We start from the raw sequence: 23,020 nt of genomic DNA, 5'->3' as shown, positions 1-23,020 counted from the left end.
CAAAAGAGAACAAGCTCTCCCAAGCTTCCCACTGACACAGAGCTATTCTACCCACACAAAACCCTACAGAAACCCAGCTACAGATGCCTATTTTCTGGGGGCCGGGGTGTATTAGCCGAAGTCTGTCTAACACCTCAGCTCTCCTGACCCACCACCCCCTCCTGCCCCACATCTGCCAGGCTGAACTTCCCCTTCTCCTCCTCAACTCCTCTGAGCTTCTGGGAGCTCACGCCAGCCCACTCAGCACGTGGAGATGTGGGGGCCTGAGCCCCTTTTACCCCTGCCCCTGGGCTAAGCGGGGCCCTAATACCAGCCTCTGCGAGTCCATAAACTCTTCCGTTTTTGTCTCTCTACACAGGGGAACCCCTAGTCAGACCTTGGGGACAAGGTGCTTGAAGGAAGTCCGAGTTGCTCCTGGCCGGTGGGGAGTCAAAGCTGGGCAGAGCCCCCCCGTCCGGGCAGTGGCCCCTAAAGCCCACCTTCGTCCATTCTCACTTGGATGGGCCGCCGGTCACCATCTCCCGTGTAACCGCCGCACCTGCCAAGGCAGGGGCCCAGCCTAACTCCGGCCTCAGGCCCGTACGGGGGGTTCCTCTGGACTGTCCCCTAACAGCGGGAGCCCAGCCCTGTCCCTGTTCTACCGGTCTTGTTAGGCCTCCCGGGCCTCCACCTCCAGTCCAGCCCTCAGCCGGGGCCAGCGGTGCTGCGAGACGAGACCGCGCGACCTGCTTGAGGCGCGGCGGCTCCGGTCCCTTCCCGGCCGCGGGGCGCTCCCCCTCCGGCGCGCCCAGAGCCCAAGGCCGCGTTGGCAGCAAGATTCCGGGCCGGCAGCGGGGGCCTCCGGGCGCGAGGCACCGCGCTCTGCGCCCCGGCCGCCAGTGCGGGGAGGCCGCGCCGGTTAGGTAGCTGGGGGACCGGAAGGATGGCGAGGAAGTCGGAGAGGGTTTCCTGAGATGAAAGATTACTTCCGTCCGCGCTCCGGCCTCTCTTTGGAGCGCTCGTTGGGGGCTGGAGACGGGGTGCGCGGGGCTCGCGGCCGCGCCTTGCCACCTGCAGCGCCGGGGCGGCGGGACGCGCTCGGCCCTGTCGGGGGCTAACGCGGGGGGATCCTTGCAGGTGGGACTCGACAGCATTTCCCAGCGCCAAGCCATGGTGGCCAAACAGCGGATCCGGATGGCCAATGAGAAGCACAGCAAAAACATAACCCAGAGGGGGAACGTAGCCAAAACCCTGGTAAGGCGGGGGCGGCGCCGGCCGGGCAGAGCGGGGCCGGACGGCCGGGCCGGGCCGGGCCGGGGCGGGGCGGGGCCGGGCAGGCGGCCGCGGGTGCCCGGCTCGGCCTCCCCGCCCCTCGGCTCCCGGCGGGGTCCAGCGAGCGGGCCCTGGGGGCTGGGCTCGGGGCAGCGGGACTTCTCGGTGCGCTGGTGTGCGGAGAGGGGCCTGGTTGGTCGGGGCCCCCCTGGGAGTGGCCCCTGGGGCGACCACCGGGACGCGGAAGAACCCTCCCTGGAGAGAATTGGGCCTTTGTCCCTGGGAATGACGGAAAGTCATCCTTCAAACAGTTGAACCAACTGCTTGACACCGGGCCTCGAACGTTGTGGGTACTAGAGCGTTTGTTGAATGAACGGGTAAATTGAGGCCGTTTATCGTTTCCCCTCCCAAGCTCCACCCCCTGTCCTTCGTTTGCCCCCGACACGCATCACCTTTTGGTTTTCCTTCCATCACCTATGTAATGGTCTCCTTATATAAACTGGAAGGGCTCAAAGTGCGGAATGAGATGCAGACCCATATTTCTCTCCACTTTCTTTTCTCTCTTTCGCTTCTGCTCCAGCGAGGTCTTTCACCACTGGGCTAAAGTTGAAGTGCAACATTAGTCTTCATCCTGTGACTTCAGGCTCATTCTGATGAGCCAGAACTTTAGAGTCTATAGTCTATTGCCAGGTGTTCTATGCCCCCAAACTATAGATTAAAACTTTGTAACTGGACTTTTACTTAAAATTTGTGCCTTATGCACAGGGGTGTCTTTTAGCAAAGCAGATGATCTTCAAAAGAAAATGCCAGGCCTGTAATTTGGACATTCAGAGGCATGCAGCTGGGCAGGGTTGATCTCCCAAGTCGATGAGCAAAGGTGCCTGGGATCTATTAGCCCAGACACTTAAGTAAAAGTCCACCTGATGCTCGGGGTTTGGCTGGAAAAGCTTGCAGACTTCATGAGGTGATCCCCTTAGCCAAAGAAATGATGTTGGTTTGATTAACTTGAGCAAAAAGCTGTATCTGTAGTCATCACAGAATTCTTGGAAAACCAAGCATTACTATGGCAGAGAAACCTTAAAATCAAACTTAACTCTACTCAGAGCTTTATGCACAACTCCAGGCTTAAGTTATGCTTGAAATTCTCCCATTTGGGTGTTAAGATCATATAGTTGTGATTGGGTAGCAAAATGCTATTGTGCTGTTGAATTGCAACCATTTTTTACATAGATTGTATCTTCTATATTTACTTTTACTTAGAAAAAAAAACCTTGCTATCCAAATTGACACTGAAAAACAATTTGTAAATGATATTAAGCATTCAGGGTTTTTATCCCTAGGAGATCAATTCTTCCCAGGATATCATACAGACTAGCTGAAGTACTGAAAATCTCTAGTTTGCAGTTCTTTTTAATGAACTAGGGAACCACAGTTCAGTTGTTAACTCAGTTGACAGCTTATCTGACTGCAAAAGTAACAAGAAAACAGGAAGTAATTTGCAGAGCTGTTGTATCCATCAGTCATGGTAAACTCCATGTCTGCCACCCCTGCTTTTCAAGACACTAGAAAATGTTTGGAACCTGAAACAAAAGTTGTTGTCTCCAAAATAACACAATAAGATGGAAAAACTGGATGAAAAAAACTTTATTTAGATAGTACAGCCACCTGTAATTCAACACAACTCAACTTTCAGAGCTACATTCAAATTATGTTTAATGTGCAGTGTGAGTGATTTTCATAAGTTCTTATACATCATGGAGTGTGCCCTTCAGAATTGCCTGGTGCCTATGAGGGTTTTTAAATGGCCTTACTAAATTCATAATGTAAGCTTTCCAAACCAAGCCACAATGTATGTTTATTTTCAGTTGATTAGAAGGGTTTTTGATTAACTTTCCTGTAAATGGTTCAGCATCCAAAAAGAAAAATGAACTCTCTTTCAAAAAGAAACTCTTCAAATCCTAAATCTCATTTTACTAATTACAGGTAAAAGATGATTATGCTTTGGAGGGATTAACTGCAAGGGATAACTTGTTCAGGATGAAATTCAATAAATGGGGACATATGAAGAGATTCTCACTGAAATGTCAGACTAATCATTCAGAAATAAGGTCCTTTAATTGTATGCAAGTGCTTCAGTATTTCATTATTAGATAATAGTTATGGAGTGAATCAATATTATTCTCCCAGATAGCAGATAAATCCAAGAAACAGAGAAATGGATTTCATTTGTATAAAGAAAATATAATATAATAATATAATCATTTCGTGATTATACAGAATGAAAGCGGGATTTAAATTTCAGAGTTCTGAGTTACCCTACTGGTATCTTAGGAAGAAAGCCATCCCCTGTCATTTTGGAGCCTTAGGAAGTGACGAATTCCTGTCTGAAATGAACTGTGTCATTTGCAAGATTCTACTGCTTTGCTTGCCTTTCTCAGCAGTGGCTTCAGGCTTGGGTGAGTTGCCCCAATGGCATTGTGCTGGGCACTGCTTCCAAAACAAAGGAACTCAAAACTCTCAAAAGATAATATATTGGAATTGTGGTCAGCCAGGTGCTCTTGAGCTCTGAATATCCCCAAATAATAGATTCAGTGGGAAATGTCATCAAAAAGGTGTTTGTTTGGGTTATATACTCCAAGTTCTGCATGCTGATAATTCTTTCTTTTTTATGAAGGCAAAATAAAGGACTCCATTTGGTATTAGCATTAGTCCAGTAATTCATTTATACACCCTTGAATTCACTTGTTGGCTTTGCTAGAGAGAGAGCTAAATGAATTTTTTATATAGCATTAGTGGGATGGCAGTAACAGAATTGGTTTCTGGGCTACTATGACAAATTGTTAGGAAGCTGGTGAAAGAGAGTGGGGAGGGGTAAATATCACACTGGGTTCAGATAGCTTTATTTAATATCTCTGTTAGTTACTTGATCTGACCTTGACCTGGGCTTAAGTGCCAAAGAATGACGAAGTCAAAATGCTGGTTCAAGTTATCTTATGCAATTATTTAAGTCGGATTTTGTCCTTGTTTGGTCAAGAGCAACGACCTCTTCCTTTGTCATGTGATTTGCCGTCATGCAAGAAGGAGAGTAGGCAAGCTTGGCAAGGACAGAGAAGTGAATGGTTTTAATGCTTGTTCAGAGTCCACCTTCCACTGACACTTTAATCTGTACTTCTCTGGTAAGAGAGATGCAGGAAAAACTAACTCCAATTAGGAAGTATCAGTAAAAAAAGACAGTCTCCTTCCTAGACTTTGTCTTTATTCTACCTAACCTAAAAAAATCGTATTTAATGAAGCTTATATGCTTATTCATCCTTCAGTGAACATTTATTGAGCATCTACAATGTTGAAGGTCTGTGCCAGGCATTGATATACATTGATACAAGAAAAAGACACAACAGCTGCCCTTGTCGGGCCTATGTTCTAGTGTTGAGAAAGACGCTAAACACATTATCACAAGAATAAACATAGAGATACAAACTGTGGTAAACACTATCAAGAAAAGTACCTGCAACATTAGTGAAAAGTGAACACAGCTGAGGTGGGAGAGAAGGCTGTCTGAGAATGTAGTAGGTGAGCCAAGAACCGGTCGTTGCCTTGTCTATAATAAGTGAGTTCTTTGACTTACATTGACTATATCCTATTTTTGGCTCATGCTAATGAGGAAGTGTTTAGTGGGTTCTTTACTTTTTTCACTCTACCTTCTCCCTTTTTATTTGAGAAATTCACCACTTTTTCAGCTGTCTCTGTCAGAAAATATGTTTTTCCACTGATCTATTTTTAAGGACCAAACCCTACCTGAAAATCGACCTAGAGGGGTTGCAGAGGGACGTTGTTACAATGCCTGCACTTTGGTGTGAGAAGAGCAGGAAGTACACAGGGTGAGGGTGGCGCGGGAGCAGCAGCCACCGGTGGCTTCCCGGGGAAAGCAAAGATTTCTCCAGAGTTTAAGCATCACTAAGGCTCAGGAACCTTATTACAAAATGCTGCTTGCCTCACGTCCATTCACAGTTGCTGTGGTGCTTCTGCTGTTCTGATTCCCACTGCACTGCCTTCCCAAATTTGGGGGTACAAAGGTTTGGAGAAAATGGCTGTGCTCTGTGACCCGATTTGGAATTCATAGAGGTGGAAATTAAGATGAATATCTTATTAACTGGTAGGAAAAAGCCAGGCTCTGTAATGAGGTACACCTAAAGTTGAATCCCAGCTCTGGTTCAAGTTAACAAACATTGAGGAGCAGTTTCTCAAGTACAAAATGCCAATAATAATACTTGCCTCGCATAAGAGCTGAGTGCTAAAAACAGTGTGTGTACACTGTATAATGCCTGTCCTAGACTGTGCTTTCAGCAAATGGAGGCAATTATTAGTAATACAATTTGGGGCTGCCAAATCACTGTATTGGTTTATGTATTTATACCCCACCTGTCTCCAGACTGTTTAAGACCACCATGTTCATTGACTTACAGTGATGTAAATAAGGTTATTGATGAATGTTTCCAGACCTATCTGGATCCTTTACAATTGACTATTCATCTACATCTGCCCACTGGGCATTGAGAATGGGTCTGTCTCACTAGCAGTGGTATCGCCTGCCCCTAGTACAATGACTAATAGGACTCAATAAATGTCTCCTGAATGAATGCCCTAATCTTACTTTCTCCCATTCCCTTTTAGAGGCCACAAGAAGAGAAATATCCTGTGGGGCCATGGCTGTTGGCACTGTTTGTTTTTGTTGTTTGTGGCTCAGGTATGTGTTTTTCACTGACCTTATATCCCATCCTCTTGTCTTCTAAAATGCATGATCAATTTGCAAGGTAAATAGACAAAAAATATGTTGGTCTGGGATTCAAGTTAATCACTGACTAAAGCCTTAATCTTAATGATTTCTATTTCAGCAAACTAAATAAGAGTAGAGACAGAATTGACATATTATCCAATCATAATCATAAAATGATAACATTGAGCAAGTAGATTGGCTATGTACACTTTAGAGTTCATTAAACCTTTCTATGAAGACATAGCCTAAAAAGGGCATTTAGAACAGAATGTCAAACACCTGTCTACACCAAATAGGTCCACATTCCGTAGAAAGGGAGAGGCCTTTTACCTTAAGAGGAAGCTCTACAGAGCACCTAGGTACCTCTGAGCCTTGACCGGAGCTTCAAGGTACAGTTGCCTCCCTGATACTGGAAAGTGCCAAGTTCAGAGAACTTTCTTACACTCACCTGCAGACACGCACATACGCAAAGGAGACTTGAGCAAAAGCTCATGAAGTTGTTTCTAGTAGAATTCTTTTGGGAGCCTTGACATAATTCCTGGTCCCCATGGGTTGGATCTCTGAAATACTGGTGAGTGGAGGTCACTTCTAGTAACAGGTAGACCTTCAGAGGCTGCTTCCTCCGTCACCTCGCCATGGCTGAGGGTAGGAAAGGCAAAGAGTCCAGCTCTTCCTGCAAACGTTACGCCTCCGGGAAGGTATCATCCTGCCCCAGTGGCAAGAGACACCCAGTGCCTCTGATCTTCAAGAGACCACTCTTGCAAGGGAACAGAATCTCTTTGGAGGAAGGAGCGACCCAAAGGCATTATTGTTGCTTGAGCCTCAAATATTTTAAAGATGAGAAGATCATCCCCTGAGAGAGATGAAGCTGAATCTTTTCTCGAAGATGTGTCCTCAAAGGCAATCTTTGCCCAATATCGCGATCCCTTATCTTTAACAGCCTGTCCCACCTCTGCTAGAATATTTCTGAGGGCGCAGCACTCACTTCCTCAGAAGCCTACCTCATTTCTGTGTAGCTCTAATTCCATTAGAGGCGGGTTCCCTCTTTTGAACTACACTGTGCTCTCTTCTCGATAGTTCAGGTGTGGCCTCCTAAAATCACACAGCAGGGACTCAGTACCTTCTTAGCATCTTGACTCCTCAGATATTTTAAAGATGACTGCCTAGTGGTTCCTTCTGCAAACCAAACCCATCTCAACCTTGCCCTAATCATCTAAGATGTGATTTCTAGATCCCTCTTTTGGATATACTCCATGACTCTTAAAGTATAGCATTTGCAGCTACAAGAAGTTGGTCTGGAAGTGGTGTGACTGCTACAGAGGTAATAGGGTGGTCATTGCCCTTGATCTCATTGCTCTGCTTTTATTAATATGACACAGGATGAAGTTGATTTTTAACAGTCGCAGCACATCCTAGATGCACATCAAGCTAATAGTCAGCCAGGCCCCATCAAGCTCTTCTTCACATAAACTTTCTGCAAGCTTCAGGGATGCATCTACATGTCACCTATCCAAACTTGTGCCCTATCCCCTCACACATTGTTTTGCTTTATTCATGGCCCTCATCAACATTTAAAAAATTATTTAGTTTGCTTATAATATCCATTTCTTTCTGCTAGGATATAAGCTCAAGGAAGGCAGTGTTTACTTTCCACCATTTTGCAGATGCTAACACACTACTGAACACATAGAGGGTGTTCAGTATAGTTAGTAGGATGGGTGGATGGACAGATGAATAAAGCCAGACATTCCCAATATTTTGGATTCCCCCAAATCCAATTTTTTTGAGACCTCATATAAAGCTTCATTAATATTTCTATTAAAATGTTATTGTTGTCAGTTCTCTTTCTGCAGAGTAGACATAAAGTCTGGAAACATAGAAGAACATACATAATCAATGGCTTGCTGATATTACATTGTAATGTACAATACAGTCAGTGACATAATGTAATATATTTGGTGTACTGTCCTTCATTGGCAATGCATAGTTCAGAGCACGGTTCAAATTGCAGTGAATATGGCATATTAATGCAGTGTGGTCATCAGGGCCCACATACTCTTCTGTGATGCTTTGCCTCAGAAGATCTGTCTCTGATTTTCACCCAAAAACAAAGCAAACAAAAACCCTGTGCCTTTAGCATGCTACAGGAAAATCAATAAAAATCAATCTATATTAAAAAGTTACCTACATTTTCAGGCTTTATGGCCAGCCTGTAGATCACTAGATCTGGAACCTTGAGCCTTTTAATCTAATCATCTTTCTTTCCCAGCTTTATAGTCTCTGAAATTATATTATTCCTCCAAGTCACTGATAAAAGTCTAGACTTGGAGAAGCCCATGGGACACAATTAGAGACAACTCCCTTCAGGTTAACCTTGAACCTCTCAGCTGAACTCAGACAAGCAATCATCATGTCTTGAGGGTCCCCTGTGCACCTGCCACTGTGCCTGGCTTTGGAATGCAAACCGCGTTAGGAGCCTGTGGGTGCTGGGGGAGGCAGATAAGGAAGCTGTCAGTTGTGGCCCAGGGGAAGAGCACTCTGATAGCAGGGTGCCCACAGTGCTTGGTGGGCACGGATAAGGGCCTGTCTTAGTCCACTCAGACTGCTATAACAAAATACCACAGACTGGGTAATTTACAAACAGCAGAAATTTATTGCTCACAGTTTTGGAGATTGGAAATCAGATTAGGGTGCCAGCATGGTTGGCCTGTTCACAGACTTCTTGTGTCCTCCTCTGTGGAAGTGGCTAGGGACCTCACAGGGGGCTCTTGATAAGAGTGCTAATCCAATCATGAGGCCCCAGCCCTCATGACCTAATCACCTTGCAAAGACCCGCCTTCTACCACCGTCACACTGGGCATTAGGATTCCAGCATGTGAATTTGGGAAAACACCAATCACACAATAACAGGGTCTTCTAAACTATACTGGACGGAAGAGAAAGTTTCCCAGAGGGAGGCGCCCTTGAACTGAGTCTCGAAGGACAAACAAAGGGTGGGTCGTTTCCCAGGAGGTACACTAAGGTACAGAGGCCCAGCAGCTTGAGATAGTGTGCTGGGGTCAAGCACAGCCAGACTGAGTCACAGGGACCTGGGACCCAGTCAGCATGCAGCCCACGTGGTCAGGGCATAAACAGATACAGAGCTGGTATTATCTCTTTTTGGCTTCAAGGTACACAGTACCTGGGGCCCTCCACAGTCTGCACTTACAAAGCATACGGGAGAAAAAACTGATAATTATTTGTTCTGGTTTGTTTTTCTCAAACCTGTGCTAGTTCTCAATATCTATCCTTTTCAAATGGCTTAAAAACCTTCTCTAAATTACATTTTAATTAAAATTTGCCAGGCTTATTGGTCCATATAATAGGCTGCATCTGTCCCCCTTGGATAAATTGGGACATTTGCTCACACCAGTCTTTGGGAGTCCTCCACATCTCCATTCATTTCTTAGGGATCATGTGCATTGGCTCCGTGATCCTGTCTGTACGTCTGTCCGGGTGCCTGGGGTGGGAGCCTGCAGGGCCCGGAGATTTGGATTTACCATGGCTGAGAAGAATGCCACTTCTCTTCTAACGATGCTGCTTTAAATCTTTCTAGTTAAGCGCATCTCGCTTTTGTGGAGTTGGGCCGTCTCACTGCCACTGTCCTGTGTTAGCATGCTCTGTAGTCCCTAAACAACGGGCCTCATCCCTTTCTCAATCATAAATAAAAATAATCCACTACCAGCACCCTTTTTCTTTTCCTTTGCCAACTTCAGCAGTTTTTTGCAAGCCTCAGCTCGTCAGGCAGTGTTCTCACAGAAATGTGTCACTTTTCTCAATTTGTCCTTGGTACTGTGCCCTCCCTTCTATCTTTGTACATGTCCTTTTCTAAACCAAACATGTCATGAAAAACAAAATAGCTCCTTTAGCTCTGTCCCCATTGCCACCTCTCTAGGCTGAGTCACCACTGAGTTCGTCTTGCAGAGCCGACTGCTCCTCTGGAGTTTCCCTTTTAGGGTCACAAGCCGTAGGCTCATACCTGTCCTTTCTTTGCATTTCAAAGAATGATTTCCTCACATCTAGCCATTCCATCTCTCAGTTCCTCTGCATTATGTCATCAGCCTTCCTGGTGCTAGGATGACTAACGCCCCTTATCACTATTCTTTCTTGCCTCTATTCCAGTTTTGTAATTCAGAGTAGGAAAGACCTTCACATCTCATGTTCCGCACATCGCATGTTCACCTCCCTCGCTCTTGCTCTTGCCTGTCACACACACACAAATTCACTGGACTTTTCGGCAGATCTCCATACCTCTACAGACAGACACCCACTCTTGTCCCTGTCTGTTAGGTCTCTTTCCTTCGAACAAGATAAACCCACATGCCAGGCTTACGCTCCATTTCAAGTCCTGGCGATACCCCTGATGTCATTTGCCTGAGTTCATGTGGTTGGTTATTCATATTTTATGTATTTTTATACGGACAGAAAAAATAAGGAGTCTTTTCAGATTAATGAGATGTTGATCATTGATCTGATTCTCTTGAAAGACTCATTTGCTTTCATTATCTTACTTTATTAACCCATTTTTCTAATGGTCAATTGCTCAATTGCTTGGGTAGAGTGCTCTTTCTAGAAATAGTGTCAGTGCACCTAGGGTAAATAAATACCCAGGTCAGGCAAGGAATAAGAAATGCACATTTTACTTGTTTTCCCAGCTATGTTCTGGGGAAGAATTAAGGCTAGTAAAATGTTGACATTTCAGTATATGCTCACTTAATGGCCACCCTTACTCCATTTTATGTCGAAAAACAAGTTAAGCCTCCCAGAGGTTACAGGACCCCTTTATTACGGGGAGTGAGAAGTCACAGCATATGCTGGACCCCTTGCTTCTCAGCTTCTCCCCTGTGGCCTTCCTCATTCTCCACACATGCCTGTCGTGCCTAAGCCGCTGATAAGAGCGAGATGATGGAAGGGTGGGAGAGGAGCCGGGAGAGTGGAGGGTGCAGAGCACGGGCACCAAAGCCCAGACACCCACTCAGGGACTCACCAGGCCTCTTGGGGCTGCCCTGTGGGGGGACAGTGGGAAGAGCTTATCTACATATGCCCCTTTCCAGAATAAGTAAATTTCCACTTTCCATCATTGCAAAAGTTCTTAGACAAGACGCTTTTTTGAAACTTGACCATTTGACAGTAACGGGATAAGAGGCGCAAGGGGAGGACAGCGTGGGGATCAGCCAGATGTGGGCTCAAAGCCTGGATTTACTATGTATCTGAATAACCTCAGACAAGTTATTTACTTGTTTTGTATTGATTCCCTTATCAATCAAATAGGGATAATGGGAGACCCTGCAAGGGTTGTCCCAGCATTGAATATTTCTAGGGATGTAAGTGCTGGCCCACAGCAAGCTGGAAACCTGCAGCTCCGGGTACCACCACCTCTATCCCTGTGTTCATCATGGCAAATAATGGCACCATGGACGGGACTGGTGTGCGGGGGTGCTCAGGCTCCCATTCGCCTTTCATCCCCCGAGGCTGTGCCTTTATGGGCAGGCTCAGCTTCTCATGCTGGTTTCAGTCTTTCAGAAAGCAGTAGGCGCTGCCTCTTCACTCCAAGGATGAGTTGAGCAATTTAAGTGATAGCACTCTGGATGCATGAGACTGTTTTCCCATTGATAAAGTATCAAATCTTTCAGACGTCCCCCACCCATCAAAAAGGAAGCACCCACCTGCAGACTCAAATCAGTGAATAGGGGTTTGTACTTTAAGCTGAATATCATAAATAAAATGTAAGTTTCCTTTCCTCAAAGCAACCTGAATACACCACTGTTTTGCTCTTAAAGTTTTCTTTGTTAGATACAAAAGCTTTGGGAACAGTGTGTTCTTTTGAGACACATATTATCCAGATAGGACATCTCAGGGCTATAGCATGCTTTGCTTGTTTCATTTGGTAACGAGCTTTATTGTTATGATACACAGTGTGTCATCAGGAGTCGAAAAGCTGTTTCTCAGTTAACTGTTGTGGGTCCCCTCAGATGATTTGTGCAAATTGGCCAGAGACTTTTCTTGTTCAAGTCTTGGCCTGGGACTTTGTTTAGCTTGAGCTTTTTTAACTGGGTGCATTTATTTTTCCATGATCTCCCAGGAGTCCAGATCCACATCGAAGCCCAAAGGACTTAAGCATGCCCCTCACGTAACAGACTTTTCTGTTTTCTCTCCCCTTTTTATAAAAACATTATCTTCCATTTCTGCAGGAGTGGGGCCTCTTCCCAGATAAGCAGCTCATCCCCTCTCGCTCAGTCCCCAGTTTCAAAACCTGCCTCTTTGGGGAACTGTTTGATAGCTTCTGAAGAGTGCTTGTTTTCATCTAGAGACTCAGAGACAAGCATGACCCCGAATGTCTGTCTGAGACAGCAGAGATGCTGCCAGATACGCCAACTGCTATCATCATAAGACACTTGCAGTCTTGATGCACTTCCCCAGGCCCAGAGCCCTCGCCTCTGGCTTTTTCTCTCCCTCTGTCCTCAGCTCTTTTAAGAACCTTATTGAGAAGGATTCTGAAGCCACTATCAAAGCTCTGTGGGAGAGTATGCTGCGGTTGATTAGTTTATGTCTGTCATGAACCTGGTCTTGACAGCAGGGTCCTGTGCTCATCTTTGCTATCCCTGCCTAATCTTTCTATAACCTTAGTGCCACAGTGTTCACAAGACAGCTGTCTTCAGCATTTTCAGCTTTCTTCTCTGACTAGAATGCCTCCTGGTCTCAATGAAATTAAATCTTTCCCTTAACATATTAGTCGTTCAGACAGTTTGGCTGCATGTGTGTGTCTCTTGTGAGGCTGCAGTATTGTTACCGCTCCTGCGCCCTGCTGTGATGCTGTGGCTGTTGACAGCAAGCAGCAGTCTGAGACAGCACTCTCTGCAACATGGTTGTATCCTTCTCTGCTTTTACCCCTTCTTGAGGTTTCAACTGGGATTAATGGAGTCTCCATTTAATTCCCATTATCCTTTGATGCTCAGAGGGAAAATCTTATATATCAGCCATGCCCCAGGCCCCTCCCTCAGACTGTTTCTCCCTCATGTATTCCTAATTTCAATTTTATTCCTCTCTCTCTGGCCAAGCCTGATACTCATTTTCTAATTAGAGATTATGAGAATTTCAATGGTTACTGAAGCCTGGGTATTTGTGAAGTTGATGAGCTTATGTCCACCATCAGAGGGAAACCTCTAAGGTAATAGGATTAGCTGGTCACTGTTGTTTTCTTTACAGTTTTCTGTATTTTCCAATTTTGTCAATAAGCATATATTACTTTTGTAATCAGAAAAAAGTAAGTATATTTTAAGAACAAAACATCTAGACTCATGATTTTTTAGGCTTTTCTCTTTTTTTAAAGCAACAGAACTCTCTTCAAATCTTTGAGGGAAACAAATGAAAGCAGCTGTAACAGTTGACCTGTGTGTATGTGTTAGTGTGCACGTGCCTCTGTGTGTGTGTGTGTGTGTGTGTGTGTGTGTGTGTGTGTGTGTGTGTGTGTAGAGGGGACCTCCTGTGTTGCTGGATATTCTTGAGTTTTTTCATCCCCAGAAAGGAATACACATCTGGACACAGAAATTGTGTCTGGCCCAGAGCCTCTGTTACTACAGAGCTAACGCCTTCAGCAAAGAGCCTGCCGGGTTTATTCGGCACCACCAGTTGTGAGTAGCTGCCCTGTTCCTGGCAGACACGTTCCGTCTGTCCATCGGTCAACAGACTGTGCTCTTCTGTATCCTGCAGGGGCTCTGCCTCTGCGGGTGGGGGAGGGGAGCAAGACTCCCTGTCCCAGCAGGTCCTGCCTCAGGGCGACCTGTGCAGAGCGGATATGAGGAAGTGACTCCCTGAGATGTTCTTGGCTGGGCCCCGACGCCTTCCTTCCTCCCAGCCTCCTTTCCAGGAGGTCCAGCTGTCTCCCCTTCCGTGTGCGCCTGCGGCCTCTCTGTTCCTGGAAGGGCAGATGCCCCAGCAACCCTCCTGAGGACTGGCTGTTCTGCCAAGGGCAGTGTGGCGGAAGGAAAGGAGTGCGTCCCGTGTGTGCCAGCTCCAGGGCCAGCCTCTCTGGGTTTGACACCTGGCTCTGCAACCCACTAGCTGTGTGGCCTTGCCCAGGTTACTCGGGCCCACTCCAAGCCTCGGGTCTCCCATTCTTAAAAGGGATGGTGCTTGTTCCTAATGCCGAGGGTCTTCGTGAAAATTAATCCTGAGGGTGAAATGAGACAATGCATGCCTGTATTTAGTGGAGTCATGGTAACGGTTTTATAAATGCTTGTTGTCACTGTCATCATATTGGTGGCCCTTGGTCACACTCCTCCCCACCTCTCAACCTCCCTCGCAACGTTTTGCCCAAGATTCTGAATGCTTACGAGGAAAGAAAGATAACGTTTCTATCTTTCTGGTAACTTTAATTGTGACGGTGAGAAAACTTGAAGTGGGAAGCACAGCTCTGAGATGCTGAGGAAGCTTCCGGAGCCCCAGCTGCCCTGAGATAGGTAGAGAGCAGGGTTTGCAGGCCAGAGGTCAGTGGTGTCCCCTTTGCAAGGGCAGCTGGAGCCTCTTCTCTATTTCTAGAAAGAACTCTTCATAAACTAGCCTATGAGGTTGAGCAGAATCTGTTCATATAACTATGTGGCTACCGTTTCTTGAGCAGCTACTTACTATAATGCCAGGCCCTACACACACATTTTGTCTTCTAGTCACCCAATTCCTACAAAGAAGCTATTGTACTCATTTTTCCAGATCACAAAACTGAGGCAGATCAAGGACACCAGCCAGCATCCCAGAGCCAGAAGGTGAGAGAGATCGTCCCCGTACCTAACTCCAAACCCACCCGCTTTCTCTTACCCTGAATTCCTTCTCTCTTACCGTTTCCCCCACATTCACAATGGGACAGCAGGCTTCCACCCACTTAGGCCTTTAGCATGTGACTGCACAGGGACAGAAACTCCCGTTAAAACATCCCCGACTTGCCCTGCCGGCGAAGGTGCAGCGTCCACAGGACCCACATGTACAGCCATCCTGGGTCTGCTCCCAGGAGGGAAAGCCTTGAGCCAGCCATGGGCTGCTTCTTGACGGGGCCACTGGGTGCCCAGTCACCTTACTCTTGTCTAGGCCTTGCTCCAGCCCAGAGCTGAACGCGCCGTGTTTGCAGTTAGACCATTTAACCACTGGGCTTTTCTGGAGAGAACCAGCACTATCTCCAAACTGTGACACCCAGGGCGAGTCCCACCCCTGAGACTGGCAAGTGGGATGTTTGAGGCCCTGAGCAGCTCTGGAGAACCCTTTCTGTTCCACCACAGAGGAAAGACTGAGGACCTGCATCTACTCTGGAATTCCTGCCCTGGAAGCTGAGATGGACCATCTGGGGAAGGTGCCTCATCAGCCATCAGCTCCCTCAAGGTGACCAGTCTCCCTTGTTATGTGCCACCCTGTGCCCCATGCCCCACGGAGCACTTGGGTTAGTGTGTGCTCTCCTCAGAGGGTTTCTGCTGTCTCCGTTCTAATGTGGATAGAGGGCACATGATCAGCTAATACTATCTTTTCTTTAACGGTGCCTCCTGCCCGCACTTGTCCCTGGCATCTCTCTCTCTTCCTTCTCTGTCTCTGGAGCAGCTACGGGAAATGCTACTACGACCGGCCTCTTGCCTTTGACTCTCTTTGTGCTGATTCCTTTGAGAGTTAATGGCCCACCTGTGCATTCTCTCATCTTCTGATGTTTCTGCTCATCTCTCATGGGGCCCAAACTTTTCCTACTAGCCTTTTCTTTTTAAATGGGAAATAATCACATTTTATAATTTCCAGAGTTCTCTTATCCTCCTACAGGATATTCCTCTGGCCTGTCTTAACCACTCTTCTCAGCCGGTCCACTGGTATCTCTTACTATCAACTATTTGTTTGCTGTAAAAGCGGCTTTGCGAAGCTTCCTATTGTGCGGCAGGACACCATTCCGGCAGCTTCATCTTGTCCAGCTTCCTGACAGTTGCCTAGGGGATCCACTCCTGCCATCCCTGTGTCCTCCCGGCACTCCCAGTGAGCTGGGGTAGGTCGGCCCCACCCAGGATTAGAGTGGGTTAGAGTGACACTCCCAGGCCTCAGGGAGTTTGTGCTCTGCCATAATTTCGGTTGCCTTCCAAGGACTAGCTCTTGGGACATTTGATTCAAAAAGTAGCCATTTGATGCTGACTCCTAGTTTACAAGTAATCATTTGACTTTTTAACATGTATTTTCCTGCATGCTCTTTGCAATTATTTACCTTCGATTCCTTCAATAAATATTTCTGAGAATCTACTATGCGCCCTGTGGTAAGCTAGGCCCAAGGGCAGAGTTGTAAACAAAATCCAAGGTCCCTCTCCCCTGGAGTTTACAGTTTGGTAAGGAAGCAGGATGAGTCAATCAAGTAATCACATTAAAAAATTTCAACCATGGAAGTAATTGAAGGAGAGGCATGTAGGGCTATGAGAGCATATAATGCAAAAGGCTGGTGTACTCTGGGTTAGTGGTTCTCTGGGCCAGCAGCCTCCGCGTCACACCTGTGAACTGGGGAGAAAGACACATGCTCGTTTCCCAGCTCAGACCCACTGGACCAGGACCTCTGGGGTAGGTCCAGCACGCGTGCTTTCACACCTCCTCAGGAGACTGGCATGCACTCCAGTTGGAGGACTCTTGCTTCAGATGGTCAAAGAAGGCTTCCCTGAAGAAATAAGTTTTGAATTACAAAAGAAAACTAGGCAGGGTGGGAAAACGAAGGGTGGGAGGAGTCTTTCAGAAAGAAAGAATGGTCTGTGTAAAAGGCCTGTAGCAAGAGCAGAGAGTTTTTGAAAAAAAACATTACCCAAGAGACGAGAGGAGTCGTGCAAGATGAATTTAAACAGGTTGACAGGGGCCGGGGTATTCAGGTCACAGAAGCCTCGTCAAGGATCGGGCAATAGAAATTTTTGGTGGGCTTTAAACACAGGCATGATGCCACCTTATTTGTTTTTATTTAAGGAATAATTCTATCTACAGTATGGAGAAAGGCTTGATGAGGAGTAAGAATACACGAGTTGGAGGTCATCACAGGGGTCTGGGGAAAGATGGGAACCTGGACTCCGGTGGTTTCTGGAGGGGTGGAGGGGAAAGTGCATGGTCACAAGACTCTTAGGTCTACAGGTCTTGGTCATCAATTGGAGGTGTCAAGGATGATTCTGGTATTTTTGGTTTATGCACAAAATGGAGGAAAAGCAGTGTCAAGTTGGGGAGAGATCATGAGATGGCCCTGTTGAGGCTGACGTACTTTTGAGCCCCCTGAGTGTAGCTGGTGGAGGGTGTGGGTCTAGAGCTCCGAGGAGAGGTCAGGGCCAGCAGCACACATGAGCTCGTCATCAAAAGCTGAGTGGCAGCTGACACTGGGCCAGGACGAGATCAGTCAGGGAGAAAGGATGCAACGGAGAGAAGAACCTTTGTGTTCTCGTGTACTGCTCGGCGGGGTGCAGATTCCCTCCCCAGAACACGCAGTGTAGAGAGCCAAAGTGAGGGAGCAAGACTAGAAACCAGGAGAATATGGTGTCTCAGAGGCCAAAGGAAGAGACAGTTTCAAGGAGGGAGGCTCGGCGGTGGCGCAGAGGGGAGGAAGGCTGGAGGCGGCTCAGCGTGAGTGAGTGGGTGGCGTGGAAGGCCACCATGGCTTCAGCAAGAGAGTTCAGTGGAGTGAAGGGAGCAGGAAGTGGATGAGGTGGGAATTCATGGTAAGGAAATGGAGAAAAGTGGGTATAGACAGCTTTTTGGAAGTGGTTGTAAAGAGAAAGAGGGGGCATCTATTTGGGGGATATGCGGCATCAGGAGGATTGTTGGGTGTGTTCACTTTTTGGCATGTTAAAGCCTAAGGATTTCATTGAGAGGGAGTGGTTGAACTAAAGAGACATGTGACCCCCGAGGTTGCTGAGGACCAGAATCCTAACCCAGGAGGGAGAGCACAGGGGCTCGTGATTCCTCGCTACCTTCCAGCTTGGGTTTCCCTGGCCCTCTGCCCTGCCCGAAGCTGGATCCCCTGCTCTGGAATGCCTGCCGCCCCCTCTCTTGGCATCTCTCCTCCCTGCTGTCTCACCTGCCCACGGCCCCTTTCCGGCAGCCTGCTCAGCTGTTTTCTCAGCTTTGTTCACCCACTGCTAAGTTATTAACTTGTCAGGGTCTAGACTCCCCACTTCCTTTCCCACTTGGAAGCCACTGTTGGCTCTCTTCCTGTCCACTGCCTTGGAAAGTCGGCATCTGGGCGGCCGGGGCCACTCTGAGGGTCATTACTGGCAGGCACACAGAATTACAGTATAACTGGCTGGGATGTGGAAGGCTTCTTAAAGACATTGATACAACTGAAAAAGGAATAATAAACACAACTAACCCTCCATTATCTTAGATGTGGCAGCAAATAGTGAACTTAAAGTAGACTTTATTCAAAGTAATTTCTCCTAGAGGGTTCATTTATCAAGGGTCACTTGTAAACATGTTAAGGACGGTCAGATTTTTGCATGTTAACTCGTGGATTCAGATATATTACATGTTAACTCATGGATTCAGATATATTACATGTTAACTCATGGATTCAGGTAAGGTCAGGAATGACCTTTCGTTTTAAAGCAGACTCACTAATAGGTAAGTTGTTTTAATACATGTTGCTCTCCTCAGACAAAATTTTCTCTCAGATTCTTCAGAGAAATTTGCAACAGTTCCTTAAAAACAATTGAGTGGTTTTATCCTTACCAAGCACTTTTGAAGTCGTGAATTAACTTAATCGGGTGTGATGGACTAAGGTGCAGACCGTTTCCTCTCTGGTGACTTACATCCTATTGATATGATTTCTCATCTAAGGATAAAATTAAGGGAGAAATAACATTTTTGAGCATCAATTATGTGCAGATCTTTTATTTATGTCATATTTATTCCATACAATCCTTTGAGGTACATACATACAACCTGCCATTTTACCAGTAGAGAAATCAGGACTCGGAACTGCCTGTCGTTCCCCACCTCCAGCGAGGGCGGAGAGTGAGCTCCGGTGCCCCGGACTCCATGCTTGGTCGGGAGGAGCAGCGTCCTTACTGTGGTGGTCGCATGTCAGCAGCGGGGCCCACAGGCCCAAGGCTCAGCGTGTGAGAGGGCTTCACATACGCCTCACCATTTAAGCCCTGTAACAGCGCTGCAAGGACCGTGGTCCTCACTTCACAGAAGAAACAGGCTTAAGTAGGCTCTGTGACTCATCCTGTCACCCAGCCCTAAAATGCACTGCAGTTCAAACCCAGTTCCATTCAACCCTAACGTTTGCTCTAAAGTAAGCTTGTTTGTCAAGATTCGGGATGTTTCCCTGATCCCAAGAACAAAGCCTGAGGCATGGAAAATGTAAATATTTTTTCCTAATGTTGTTGGATATACTGCTGCCTCCCAGCACTCCTGCTGGGCCAGAATCCAGAATGTTTAATTGTTCTTCCCAGTCAGCCTTGGGAGGGGAGGACAGGAGCACCAGCTATTTCTGCAGATTATGCATTTTACTAAGGTACTTTCTCATCCATTGAGGAACTTCTCCTGCCAATACTCACCCAAAACCCAGAATACGCCAAGAAAACCTCTGAGCACAACTGGAGTGACATATCATGTCTTCAGCCCCTTGACTGTACCTAAAGAGGCCCTCCGACCTTCACACGGAACTGGTTCACTCTCTTTTTCCACATATTTCTAATAGTGTTTTCAACTTAGTCTATAGCAACATAATAGAAGAGGGCCCACAGCAGACTGGTGTAGAACGCCAGAGATGTAAGTAACGATAATAATAATTGAGACCAAAAAACAGTAAGATGCAGAAATGACAGCCCAGAAATAGAGCCGGCCTGAGCTATTTTGGTGTCATCAAACACTGTGCATTCTCCATAACAATATTATAACAGTGGAGCCTTATCAATTATTTTTCATTATGGTCTTACTGAACATTCATGAAAAATCAACATTACATCATGTTTGGTGTATATCCAATTTAGGAAAGTAGTGATGACCTTTGTGCAAGTTATTTTTAGAAAAAAAATAAAACAAAAGCCACACCTTGGTGCTTTGCGCTCCTTTCAGATCTGGCTGCCCAAGGAAGATTCCCCAGGCCCCCGTGTCACTTACCTTTGATTCCCCGAAGCACAATGCCAGGCACACAGCATGCGCTCACTAAGGCTAAATGATAAAATGTCAGATTATTTCCTGGGGCTTCTGGATAGCCTGTTTTACTGTGGTCACTTAGGAAGCTGCATTCCTGTTTATTTCCTTTTTACACATGATTAAATGAGGTGATACTCAGCCTCTCCTCAAGTTGGAGTTCACTCAATAGTAGTAGTTGCTATTATCATCATTATAATTATATTCATCGAGATTGACCAATATCGCCCGCTGAGAGAATGTAAAAAGGAAGTTGGGGCCTTCCTTTCCTGGGACACATTTAAACCCAATAGCTAGAGTCAGGTGGGGAGCTATATAACCAGCTCTTACCAAAATAAACTAGGGTTCCAGGAACTCTCTGTGGACCTAGAGGCTCCCCGCCCCGGGTGTATCCGTAAGAGGTCCGTTTAGTGAAGACTGAGCCCTGAATGGGTCAGTGTTGCTCCAGATGACAGAGAGCCACCATTCAGAAAGTTACAGGAGGCCAAAGGTCTCCTTGCCTGGAAGGTTATTGGCATCCAGAGGCCGGGCATCATGCACCTGCCTGCAAGTGATGCCGGGGTTCTTGTTCACGAAGCCGAAGAATGAGCTTCACAAACACTCAAGGTAGAGCAAGGTACAGGTTTTTATTTAGAGATAAAGTGAAAGGATAGAGCTCCCAACTCACACCAGGAGGGGACAAGAGAGTCTGTGGTGGTGCGTTGTCTAGGGGGTTTTATAGGCAGTTGAGGATATTTCGAGAAGGTGGAAAAAAGCTTAGGGGTGTGGACTTGTTAAGTGGTCCCAGGATATTTACAATTAACTTGATACAAGTAACCTCCTGTTCTGTTGATTTCTCCCTGAGATACCAGCATCTTGGTCTGGGGGCATATGAAACAAGGCCACCTGCTCAGCCCCCAGGGTGGGCTGAGGCATTGTTTGCTAAAGAGTAAGCTAAGTGCAATCTTATCTTTAAGGTGGAATCCTTCTTGCCTTTTACTGTGTTATGGCTGGGCTTGCATGCTAAATTAGTTTGCCCAGTTTGCAAAGTCACTTCTGAAGGAGGAAAGACAGCACATAGGCCTGGGCCTTTTAGCATGTTAAAGTGAATCTTACACATGATTATAAATGATTAGCATAAAATAAACATGTGCTACTCTTCTTTATCTGGAGTTCACCAACTGATCTCTCTGAAGAATGACTCCAGAGCTGAATGTTTAACAGAGTTTTGGTAGGGGGTTTCCTTGCATGTAGTTACATTGCTCTGACTGGAAATATCCTGCCTTGCTTTTCCTGGAGGCCCTCACCCTACTCTCACTACACCCACGGTCCCTGTCTCACAAGCACCTGGGCCTTTCTTCCCAGCTCAGGAGCTGCTGGTTTCCCAGGTCACTGTCATTTTGAACATGTGGCCTCACTGACCTGTGAAATGAGTGCAGTGGCCTGCGTGAAAGCCCTGGACCCCGCTCCCCAGCTGCAGCAGATCAGCGCTGGGGAAGGGGGCCAAACCTCGCAGTGCCTAAGGGATTTCTGGCCTTCACTCCTGGAGGAATTAGCAGAGAGTTATCTATAAATCCCTGAGGCATCCATCAGCAGACAGAGCAAGGCTGCTTTTTAAAAGAAGTTCACTGACCTCTTGTTAACTTAACTCCTTGTTAGGAAATATCTAATCAGCTGTGTGCTAACTTGTCAAGGGCCCAGGGAGCAGCAGCAGCAGGGCCCTGTGGGGTTGGGTTTCCAGCTGTGTGCTGTCCGGTATCTGAGCTGTCTGTCTCCTTTTCCTCTTTCAGCTATCTTTCAGATTATTCAGAGCATAAGGATGGGCATGTGAGAAGGCCCGGGGATCTGACACTGCCCCTCCCGCTGGAGGGTGGAGGGCCACTTAAGCTTTTACCCGGGGATCTGTGGGGAGCGAGCCACACAGAATAAAGAAAGTCTCCCTCAGTTGTCCCCCGACCACTTCATCGTGGATGTCAGACCACACTGCCTTCTCACCGGACACCTTGGTACCTCCGTGCTCTCCAGCGGAAAGGACATTTTGCTTTTCTGTTGGCAGGATTGGTAACTCCCAGGTGTCTTCAGCAGCACTGCTGTCGGGGGTTCTCGGCTTCCTGACGCATGCGTGTGGCCTCTGAGTGATGAGCGGTTCACCGTCAGTGGATACAGTCTCTCCTCCATTGCGAATTTGTTTTACAAATAAATGTCTTTGTTCATCCTTACAGCATGTGTGAGTTACAGTGAGAAAACTGAAGGGAAGAAAATGTCAGGTAGCTCTGTGGGGTTGGGTCGGGGTGGGGGGCTCGGGGGGGTCTGCAGCTGGCGAACCAGAGCTAGTTCACCCCGCTGGCCGACCCTCAGGGTCTGCGCCTGAAGTGAAGCCCTGGGCATCTCCGCTGACCTTGAGTTTTCCACACATTTGACTCTTCTTTTTTTTGGTCTATCTGGGATTTGTTTGTTCTTTTCAATCCAGAAAAGGCCCCCACAGTGCATGTTAAGGTTGGATTAGCCGTTATCTCCTTTTCGGCCTGCCTCTGGGCTTGGCCAGGAGCAGATGTCTGAGGCCCCTCTGTGGAAACCATGCAGCCTCAGGGCCCAGCCCTGCCGTGGGCTGGGGGCAAAACCCTCCTCTCCCTGGCCAGCCCCCCCACCCCAACAGCCTCCAAGATTGGGGCCCGCCTGCATCGGCATCTGGGCGTGGGGGAGTGGGGGACCTGCGTCTCCACATGCACACCCTTGAGTTCCACCTCGAGCCTTCTAAATTCGAATCAGTACAGGTGGGGCTATGAATAAATGTTCAGTACAGGCCCCCTGGGTGAAGCTCATGCCGCTGAACTTGAGAACCACATT

At 47.0% G+C, this 23,020-nt stretch overlaps 1 protein-coding gene across 4 annotated transcripts; it reads left to right on the top strand.

Moving 5' to 3' along the window:
- Positions 1–662: 662 nt before the first annotated feature.
- On the top strand, positions 663–22,411 carry SERP2 (stress associated endoplasmic reticulum protein family member 2). 4 transcript variants are annotated; one of them, XM_057494503.1, is made up of 5 exons: positions 663–902; positions 1,117–1,233; positions 5,923–5,995; positions 15,331–15,430; positions 22,230–22,411. In XM_057494503.1, exons 2-5 carry the CDS (start codon positions 1,150–1,152, stop codon positions 22,306–22,308), a joined length of 336 nt encoding a protein of 111 aa, XP_057350486.1. In that variant the 5' UTR covers positions 663–902; positions 1,117–1,149; the 3' UTR covers positions 22,309–22,411. The 4 variants fall into 4 exon arrangements, with proteins under 4 accessions (XP_057350486.1, XP_036745622.1, XP_036745621.1 ...); XM_036889727.2 differs by having other exon boundaries at positions 670–969; positions 21,964–22,370; XM_036889726.2 differs by having other exon boundaries at positions 673–902; positions 21,964–22,370.
- The last annotated feature ends 609 nt before the right edge of the window (positions 22,412–23,020 follow it).

Source organism: Manis pentadactyla, chromosome 17 (genome assembly GCF_030020395.1).
Source record: "Manis pentadactyla isolate mManPen7 chromosome 17, mManPen7.hap1, whole genome shotgun sequence".
Classification (NCBI taxonomy): domain Eukaryota; kingdom Metazoa; phylum Chordata; class Mammalia; order Pholidota; family Manidae; genus Manis; species Manis pentadactyla.
Note: the sequence above shows the minus strand (reverse complement) of the source record. Positions and strands in the feature narration are given on the sequence as shown.